The 10,454-nt window shown below is 47.1% G+C and overlaps 1 protein-coding gene across 1 annotated transcript in view; it reads left to right on the top strand.

Annotated features, from left to right (window-relative positions):
- The window catches only part of LOC119335176 (ABC transporter C family member 10-like), an 11,990-nt gene extending 4,986 nt beyond the window's left edge, over window positions 1-7,004 (top strand). Inside the window, exons 10-15 of the mRNA XM_037607339.1 lie at window positions 1,530-1,824; window positions 4,178-4,392; window positions 4,485-4,790; window positions 5,269-5,332; window positions 6,117-6,356; window positions 6,465-7,004. Coding sequence (XP_037463236.1) covers window positions 1,530-1,824; window positions 4,178-4,392; window positions 4,485-4,790; window positions 5,269-5,332; window positions 6,117-6,356; window positions 6,465-6,571 — 1,227 coding nt within the window. The 3' untranslated portion in view covers window positions 6,572-7,004. The remainder of the gene's footprint in view (window positions 1-1,529; window positions 1,825-4,177; window positions 4,393-4,484; window positions 4,791-5,268; window positions 5,333-6,116; window positions 6,357-6,464) is intronic.
- The last annotated feature ends 3,450 nt before the right edge of the window (window positions 7,005-10,454 follow it).

Here is a 10,454-nt window from a genome sequence, read left to right as displayed (position 1 = left end):
CCAGGGTCACCACCACCTCCCTCCCTTCCCTCCACCGCTGCCGAAGGACGCCGCTGGGCTAAGCCCGGGGGCCGACGGCGGTGGCGGAGGCTCTCCTCCCTGGATCGCGTCGGAGGGGGTGGGCGGGACCTCCACGCGCGTGACGGCGCAGTGGCGATCTGATCCATGGTGGCGCGACGGTGTGCTGTGGGCGGAGGTCTTGGGCGGCGGTGTGGTTGCCTGGTGGCGAGCCGGCGGCGGCGGCGTGAAGAGGGCGTCGGGGAGGTCTGGGCTGGCCAGATCAGGATCCTGGGGCGGCGGCCCTAGACGGCGGCGGTGGGTGAAGCTCGGGCTTCCCGCGGCGGCATGGCGTGGTGCAGTCCATATCCAAGGTGGATCTGCGTCGGCGATCTCGTGGTTTTGCCACGGATTAGTTCCGATCAGAGACGGTGATGAGCGTGCGGGGTCGATCTCGGCGGCTCTCGCGGTTTGGCGAGGTGGGGTGGGAGTCCTCCTCCCAGGCTCCAGTGGTGTGGCACATTCTGGCAGTGGCCGTGTGCCAGGGCTCCTACGGTGGCACTGCTGTTGCGGTTGGTTGCCAGATCTAGGCGGCTAGATCTGGGGCTTTGAAGGCGGTTGAGACAGTGCACAGGTTGTCGAGTGGATTTCTTGGATGGATCCGAGTGAAAACTTGGTCTTCGGTCATTGGCCGGAGCCGGTGATGACGATGCCCTTATCACCGTTTCCTTCATGAAGGCATCATCGAGGTACAAATCCCAAACCCACCCAATACCTCCGGGAGAAACCCTAGATCAGTTGATCAGATGATGGCGGCATTCATGTACCCCCTTGGGGGCGGCATTCTTGGAGATGCACTCGGGCTCAAGGGACCAGCGGATGGCTTCTTCGGTGGAGCGGTGTTTCTTTCTACATATTCATGGCGGCGGCTCTTGGCGGCATGGAGCAGCGGAGGCTTGGCGTCAGATGTGTGGTGATGGACACGCGCAGGAGGTCGACGCTGTCTGCGTCGTGGTGGCGTCGGCGGCAGCTAGACCGGGCAAGGTTGATGCAGCAATACAACTCTGAAGATGGATTGGTGGCAGGTGGCTGCGGCGGCCTCATACCCGGCAGGCGTCCTGGTTGAGGAGCACGCCAGACTGGTGGGTGCCCATACCCGATAGGCGTCCTGGTTGGGACCTCACATCTTAGATGTTAGGTTTGGCTACGATGTCTGTTTGGTATTAGGCCTAGACTATCAGCGCCCCTTCATCAACTGGATAGGAGTAGCGACAGATGTTGCTTAGATGGTGGCTTTGGTCTTACTGTTGTATGACTTTGTAAGGTCTTGTGTTAATAATTAATAAAATGGTCATATGCATCGTGTAGATGGAGAATCCGGGAGTATTCCTCCTTTTCTAAAAAATAAATAAAAATAAAATAAAATTCACCAACTGATGTTATCTGCTGCTATTTTTCTCCGGGAGTGAATGAGCCTACAATTTTGCATTAAAGTTTCCATTAACTGAAACTTGTTACATTTGATCATGCAGAGGTACTATCTAGCCTCGGCAAGGGAATTGATGCGGATCAATGGTACTACCAAGTCTGCTCTAGCGAATCACTTAGGTGAATCGATTTCAGGAACTACAACAATAAGGGCGTTTGAGAATGAAGATCGTTTCTTTGCTAAAAATTTGGATCTCATTGACAAGAATGCCAGTTCATATTTCTACAATTTTGCAGCAACTGAATGGCTGATTCAACGTCTGGAGATAATGAGCACTGCAGTTCTTTCTTTTTCTGCCTTTGTCATGGCCGTTTCTCCTCAAGGAACTTTTAGCCCTGGTAAGCAATTACATGGACACCATGTTGCTTCAAATATTTGGTGAAAGTTGTGTAGCAAGCTCGTTATATGGCCATTGATGCTTGCATCTGATTTGCAATGTTAAGTGCATTGACATGTAAATGGTGCTACCTTTTTATTGACTTCTTGTTGAGTTCTGACACACTTTTGTTATGAGAACCTACTTGATACTCCCCCAGTCGTAAATAGATGACGTTTTAGACGTGGTTTTTCTGAACTTATTTGAAGTTACGTTCTTATGTATATGTTTGTAGAAAACTAGAAGAGAGTTATAGTATGAAAATAATGTTGATGCAAAATCTAATGATAATATTGTGACTTACTGACTCCAAATACTTTCTATATAGTAGTCAAAGTTGTAAAATTTTAACTGAACGTTTTATAGAATGCCTTGTATTTATGGATTGAGGTATTGATGTTTATTGTCACAAGAGAACTATATTTGTTGCATTCTGTCGGTAGAATAAGGTGTGAATATTAAACACCGTACATTTCACAGGCTACCACTTGTTTTGATGATTTTATGTTTAGATTTGTATCTTCTATGAAAACACAGTTTTAGTCAAATGCTCATGTGCGATCTGGCTCTTGAAAGAAAAACGCCTCCCCCGACCCCCGCGCCGCCTCCCCCGCGGGCGGCTCGGGCGGGCGCCGCCGTCCCCCGCCTCTAACCTCCTTTCCCTCGCTCCTCCCCCCGCCGCCGCCGACCGGATCCGCCAGGGCAAAGCCCCTGCGGTGGCTGGCGGCGGGGGCTTCTTCCTTCTCCGCTCGGATCTGGGCGACGCGGGGTGGCCTGCCCGTCGGAGGCGCCTGGCGCGCGTGGGGCCTGGCGGCGTTGTGGCGGTGGCTCCGGTCGGCGTCGTGCCGCGGCTCGACGGCGTCCTGGCGGCTGCAGCCCGCAACATGGCGGCTGCGTGCCCGTGGCCGCGTCCTGGGAAAGATCTGGGCGACGGTGGGATGCGGGCGGCTTGGGAGGACCTCCGTCGGTCTTCTCCAGCTCTGGTTGATTCTCTGGGGGTGGATGGTGGCGGCGGAGCAGAGGCTTCGGGTGGTCGCGTGCCCGGCCTGGTCTCATGGCTGGATTCCGGCGAGCGGTGCGGGGTGGGGTAGTGGCCCGTCTTGGTTGCTGCTCTGGCCGTGGGCAGCTGCGATGTTGTATGGTCCAGCGACGCGGCGGTTACATGGTGGTTTGGCGGATCTACCCGCAGCGACGGCCGGCTATCTCTGGTGTCGGTTTGTTTGTGGTCGGACCGCTTCGACCGTAGCTCCATCTACTCGTCGCCCGGGCGTTACTTCGGTCCTGGGGCTGGCCCTCTCCCAGCTGCGGTCCTTCGCTCGTCTCGCACCCGGAGCTGCAGGACGGAGCTCGTCTCGCGCCCGGAAGTAGGACGGAGCTCGTCTCGCGCCCGGTAGCAGGACGGAGCTCGTCTCGCGCCCGGCAGCAGGACGGAGCTCGTCTCGCGCCCGACAGCTGGACTGAGCTCGTCTCGCGCTTGGGGCTGCAGGACGGGCGATGGAGGCCAGTTTTGGCCGGCCTATTGGGTCTCGGGGCTGGGGGTCGTCCAGGGGTGCGAAAGGCGGGCCCTTTCCACTCGTCTCTTCGGTTGGGGTAGCGGCGGGTCACGGGTGAGGTGGTGTCAAGGTCTTGGATGCTGGGGCGGCGGCCCTGGTGGTGGTGGTTGCGCGGTGCTCTTGGACAAAGCCTGTGCCTTGGTGCTGCCCGGTCATCATGGTTGTGTGGACGGCGTGGTTGCTGGGGTGTGGCGTTCGGTGGCGGTGATTGTGGGCCGAGGTGAAAACCTGCTCTATCTTCGGATGGACCGGCGGCGGCGAAGATCGTTCCCTTCTTGAAGGCGTCGTCGAGGCTCTCATTGTCCGTCATGCGGCTCCGGGGGAAACTCTGATCCTTGGATCGGGCGGTGGCGGCGCTCCGGCGTCGTATCCTTCCTGAAGGTGCCGCCTTGGAGCGCATGGTTCGTCATATGTAGCTTCATTTCTTCGGGGCGGTAGTGCTAGGTGTGGTGTTGCTGCGCTCAGCGCCTATGTATCTTGTCTTGGGTGTGTGCGTGTGTTGTGGTGGCGTGGCGTGTGGTTGTACTGGATGCTTGTGGTTGGGTGCTTTATATATAAAGCGGGGCGAAAGCCTTTTTCGGCAATGCTCATGTGCCAAAGTCAAGTAAATAAGTATTTGATACTATACAGTTATCCAGTTTATAGCCTACCCCAACTTGTTTGGGACTAAAGGCTTTGTTGTTGTTGTTGTTTACAGTTATCCAGTTTATGAAAATTAACGTTGCAAAGTAGAATTAATTCCTTAGTTTTGTATGTGCACAGGTTTTGTGGGAATGGCATTGTCCTATGGTCTTTCCCTAAATATTTCATTTGTTTTCTCTATTCAATGCCAATGCAACCTTGCAAATCAAATAATCTCAGTGGAACGTGTGAACCAGTACATGGACATACAAAGTGAAGCAGCAGAAGCTGTTGAAGAAAATCGACCACTACCAGATTGGCCCCAAGATGGCAATGTGGAGATTAGAAATTTGAAAGTAATCAGATGTGAATACATACATATACACCTTACAGGGTAAAATCCTATAACACTTCTAACAAATCTATGCGATCGATTTTCATCTGACAGATCAGGTATAGGGAAGATGCTCCCCTTGTACTACATGGAATTAGTTGCAAGTTTGAAGGTGGAGATAAGATTGGTATAGTTGGTCGAACGGGAAGTGGCAAGACAACATTTATTGGTGCATTGTTTCGACTTGTTGAACCTGCCGAAGGGAAAATAATTATAGACTCTGTGGACATCAGTACAATAGGCTTACATGACCTGCGTTCGCGTTTGGGTATCATTCCACAAGATCCAACACTTTTTCAGGGTACAGTAAGGTACAATCTAGATCCTCTTGGGCAATTCTCAGATCAGCAAATATGGGAGGTAAGATGTACACAGATATAGTGTTGCATTTTCTTGTCTTACCCAATGATCAGGAAAGATTATGATGAAGGCATCACACCTAAATAACGTAATGCAATGTTTAATCATGAGGCAGCCTTCTTATTTACTGTGCCAATTCAGCTTTCGTGTATACCTAACAATTTCAGAAAGTTCAGCATGTTAAAAAAATGGGGCGAATAAGTTGAATTAGGGGAATCTCAAATTACAAGTTGCCTTTCCCATAAACAAATAGAGTGCCTAGGAGGAACTAGACCACTTTTCACTGATCGAAGAAATAGGCACCCAAATTCGGTTTGAGAACTCAGACATACCCGCGGTGGCCTGGTAGGAGTGTACAGCCACACCTGCCATCAATTGATCTAGGCTAAGGGCCCCTTTCTTTCTTTTATGGCGTGTGCACATTTCGAAAGGAGTCACTAAAGTGGTTACTCCATTGGTTATTAATATTATGCTGCAGGTTCTTGACAAATGTCAACTTCTTGAAGTTGTCCAGGAGAAGGAACAGGGATTGGATTCACATGGTAGGAAACTTTCATCTATGTTTTTTTATTTTTGTTATTTGAAGACGGGAACTACTCCCTCCGTTCCTAAATATTTGTCTTTCTAGACATTTCAAATGACTACTACATACGGATGTATATAGACATATTTTAGAGTGTAGATTCACTCATTTTGCTCCGTATGTAGTCACTTGTTGAAATGCCTAGAAAGACAAGTATTTAGGAACGGAGGGAGTAGATGGCAGAAATTACAGGGAACTCCCGCCAAGAGCTGGGGGCGAACTTTTGACTAGGTTCACTAACCTACCAAAGTGTGGTCTGCTACAATGTTCTTAACAGTTACACCCTCTGTTCCTAAATGTAAGACGTTTTGGCAGTTCAATTTAAACTGCCAAAACGTCTTATATTTAAAAACGGAGGTAGTACAATAGAAGGGTCAATTTTCATCTATACTTTGGTTCTGGAGTTCATTTTTTGAACTAATAAATTGAACATATTCAGAAATTCAAATAGATGTAAAAATACATGTGAAACTAAGTTCAAATAGGTGTGAAAATACATGTTCCACTAAACAGTCTTAGGCATATTCTCCACTAATAGAGGAGGCGGAGACCCAAGTACTTCGAATCTGCCAATGGATTTATCTCCGACCATGAACGAGACTCTTAGCAAAGATAAAATCATGGGCTTTAGGAAGACCTCGTAGTTGCGCCTAGACCTTCTTATGGGCTTAGTTATATCATTTTGCTAGCATGGTCTTGGAACTATCTCCTTCATAGTACTGATCCAGATCTGGTCATAATAGTTGTGGAAGGCGGGTCGAACTGGAGTATGGGCCAAAGGCAGCTCTTCTGTCTGGGACGCGCACTCTTGAGAAGATGCCGCATCTTAGTTCTTGATGAAGCAACAGCTTCTATAGACAATGCAACAGATGCTATTCTTCAGAAAACGATCCGGACGGAATTCAAATATTGCACTGTCGTTACAGTGGCCCACCGTATACCAACAGTTATGGACTGCGATATGGTACTTACAATGAGCGAAGGTATGTTTCTCTTACCCGCAACTTATAATAAATATAACTATTTTTTTAGAATTCCAAATGTATTGTGCATCTTTCCCATACTGATGAGCTATATATGAACACTTCTAGGGAAAGTAGTGGAGTTTGACAAACCTACGAAGCTCATGGAAACTGAAGGATCTCTCTTTCGTGAGCTGGTCAAGGAGTATTGGTCATACACATCTAACACAAACTAAGAGAATCTTGATTTCATTTGTTTGCTTGCTGAAGCTCTATTAGCTTTTATAAAGGAGATATATGCTTGCCTTGAAAAAGAAAAAGATATACAGTAATCTATGGTTATAATATCTCAATGGAATTATTCTAGTTGGTATCCGAAGAAACGACAATACCATCTCCGTTGTTGTCTCGAAATTTCTTTGGCTATTTTCTTCTGCCAAAAACTCTGTACACGGTGGGCTGCCGGCCGCCTTCATAATTGCTGTACCGAATAGAGTAAATACCTGAAGATTTCCTCGCCAATAAGATATAGAAGACTAAACAGGAGGGGCTTCAAGGCTGACCATACTCTAAATGGGACCTCATCATTCTGATCTGTAAGCCCATCTGCCTGCAATACAACTTGAGCATATGCGTTGACTTTATAAAGGTTTCAGACTATGCATGCAAAGGGATGCGATTGTTTTCCTATAGGTCATTCTTTGTAAATTTTTTTCCTTGCCAGGTTCATGATTCATAGAATGCCCTACAGGACTCTACCTGCATTAACTGCTGTAGTGACACCTATCCTGACACTAGAACTGCTTTAGTGTCACCCTGTATCTTGCTTGCATGCTTGTATAAATTAAGTGCAAAGTCTAGTAACCATGGTGCTCCAGAGCAGCAAGAAGGGGACTAATTGAAACCATGTTTAGTTTTGTAATTTCCAATCTGAGAGAGCGGCACAGTGACCTTTTCATATTTAAGCTACAGGTCAACAAAGCATGTTTCTCGCTGTTCGACAACCTGATGAGAAATCATTCACTTAGTAGCCGAAGTTAACTGTAACTAGTGTGATATACATGCAAACAAGAGGTAGAGATCAATTTCCCATCTAAGATGACTTTTAATATATTTGTGTGATGCACATATCGGAACTGAGAATATACTTCGCTTAGAACAGATCTATTTTTCTTGTGAAGGAATGCTTTGTCTGGACACTAATTTGAATATAAAGCGTAAATAACAGCGAGAAACTGAAGCTTACTGTTTTGGAGATCAGCAAGAAGTAATTGTACTGTAGTTTTTTTTGGAGAAATAGATACACTTTGATAGTATATTCAGATTGTCTGGCCTCTGGGTATATAGTAAGGTCTTATTCCTGGAAGTTTAGAATGGTTGCGGTGGTGCTCTGCACAGTAATTTCTTGCATGCATGCCTAAATAAAATGTACATGTGAGAGCAAAACTGAACAATACTAATTTTAAGGATAGGATTAACCATGTACATGACCCTTTGGTCGGATAATTTGGTTATCATGAAGTAGTATATATGATCAGATTCAGGTAGAAGAAATAGAAGCCAGGAAAAAGACCGTCAGGTTATGCATCAGCTTTTGTTCCGAAGAAACACTCGGCTATTTCAACTAAGCCTTGAAGAACTAGCATAAACCATTTGCCAGAATCTTCAGCAGTTCCAGGATTCAATTTAGCACTCAGGCCTCCAGAAGTAGAATCTCATTTAAGGTTGCACTAAAACTCAGATTCGAATTTGAAGGTTGTCAAACTAATCAGCAAGAATCTCTCAATAAAATAAAGTGCAAAGAGATTTACTCAACCAAAATAAATCGTAAGTTGTGTTTAAGATGTCAATGGAACTCCATCTCAACGTAGCCAGTCTCAAGCCGGGGTAAAGGAGGAGGGTTGTGATAGGCTTGGTGAGCCAACATCAAAACTCGTCCACTCTTATTGAGATGAAACCCAAAAGAATATCGTTGTGGCGTAACCCTCTTAGCAACATGTCATATCGGAACCCAGGTGTGGTGTTAAATGGGCAAGGGCGGGCCGTCACCCCCTTGGTGGCGCGCGGTATCTTGATCTAGTTACGCTCATAAGTGAGCAAGGATCGGGTTGTTGCATCCTTAGTGGCACGCTACATTGATGCTCGGTCGTAGTGAAAAATGGTACAATGGTGTGAGGGGAAGGAGAGGTTGGGATCGAACCTTTCGTGGCGACGAGCGACGACCTCCCGTGGTGGCCTTCTTCGACAAGGTTCAGCACGACGGCGGCTAGGTTTCTATCTAGGTAAAAAAACGCCCAGGTAGTGGCATGCGATTCACAACCCATACCGCAAGTAATTCGAGCCCGAAAAGATGGCCCAGAAACATGGCCCGAAAAAAATCAGTAGCGTGTCCAGATAACCCACGCCACAACTTTTTGAAAAGAAGAATATATTAATATCAAGTAGATATCAATTATATCCAGTAGGCCTCTGCACCAACAAGATGTCTAAAAACATCCAGAATGCACACAACCAAAAAGGAAAATAAAAACAGGAAAAAAGACCCTGCCACGGTGATTGATCATCCGCAATAGCAACACTCTAACCACCACCAAAAACACTCACGCCACAATTAATGATGTAATCAATGGTGTGTCATCTTTCTGACACTCCATCAATAACATTTGAGAAGGGTAAGGTTGTTGGCCCCACACACAAAGTCGCACACCGTTATTAACGTTGTACTGATGGCGTGCGGAATATTTCCACGCCACTGGTATTTTGAAAAATACATGTGGTGTGGATAGAAAGTGGCGTGTCACTAATAAATATTTTGTGTAAGCATTTCTACACTAGTGGTTGGTCGTAGGACTCTGGAAAGGGTCTTTGTCCGCTGTGGTTGGGCGGGTCTCCTTGCCGGTGGTGCCCTGGTGCAACGACACCCCGGTGGTGGATGGGGTCCGGCGGCCAGTGGCACTGGCTCGTGCGGTGAGTCCCTCTCTGGTGTTTGCGGGCAGGCCAGCTTTTTGGCCACATCTGGTGCTGGGAGTTTGGTCTATCTATGGTGCAGGGCTAGGTGCAACGGGTGCGGCAGGGTGCGTACTATTGTTGCTAGTGCGGCTCGACTCCAGCGGCATGGCACGAGCCCAGCGCGGTGGTGCTGCTCCGGGTCTCCTAGGTGGCGATGGGGCGGCGCGACTGTCATGGATTGGTGGCAGCGTGGCGTGGTTGAAGGAAATATGCCCTAGAGGCAATAATAAAATTGTTATTTTATATTTCCTTATTCATGATAAATGTTTATTATTAATGCTAGAATTATATTAACTGAAAACTTGATACATGTGTGAATATATAGACAAAACTATGTGTCCCTAGTATGCCTCTACTAGACTAGCTCGTTGATCAAAGATGGTTAAGTTTCTTAGCCATGAACATGAGTTGTCATTTGATAAACGAGATCATATCATTAGTGGAATGATGTGATGGACAAGAGCCATCCGTTAGCTTAGCATAATAATCGTTCAGTTTTATTGCTATTACTTTCTTCGTGTCAAATATATATTCCTCCGATTATGAGATTATGCAACTCTCGGACACCGGAGGAATGCCTTGTGTGCTATCAAATGTCACAACGTAACTGGGTGATTATAAACATACTCTACAGATATCTCCGAAGGTGTTTTTTGGGTTGGCATAGATCGAGATTAGGATTTGTCACTCTGAGTATCGAAGAGGTATCTCTGGGCCCTCTCGATAATGCACATCATATGAAGCCTTGCAAGCAATGTGACTAATGAGTTAGTTGCGGGATGATGCACTACGGAACGAGTAAAGAGACTTGCTGGTAACGAGATTGAACTTGGTTTGAAGATACCGACGATCGATCGGGCAAGTAACATACTGATGACAAAGGGAATAACGCATGTTGACATTACGGTTCGACCGATAAAGATCTTCATAGAATATGTGGAAACCAATATGAGCATCCAGGTTCCGCTATTCGTTATTGACTAAAGAGGTGTCTCATTCATGTCTACATAGTTCTCCAACCTGTAGGGTCCACACGCTTAACGTTCGATGACGATATGTATTATATGAGTTATGTGTTTTGGTGACTGAAGGTTGTTTGGAGTCCCGGAT

Source organism: Triticum dicoccoides, chromosome 7B (assembly GCF_002162155.2).
Source record: "Triticum dicoccoides isolate Atlit2015 ecotype Zavitan chromosome 7B, WEW_v2.0, whole genome shotgun sequence".
Lineage (NCBI taxonomy): Eukaryota > Viridiplantae > Streptophyta > Magnoliopsida > Poales > Poaceae > Triticum > Triticum dicoccoides.
The sequence above is the reverse complement of the archived record's forward strand: the minus strand, read 5'-3'. Positions and strand labels throughout refer to the sequence as shown.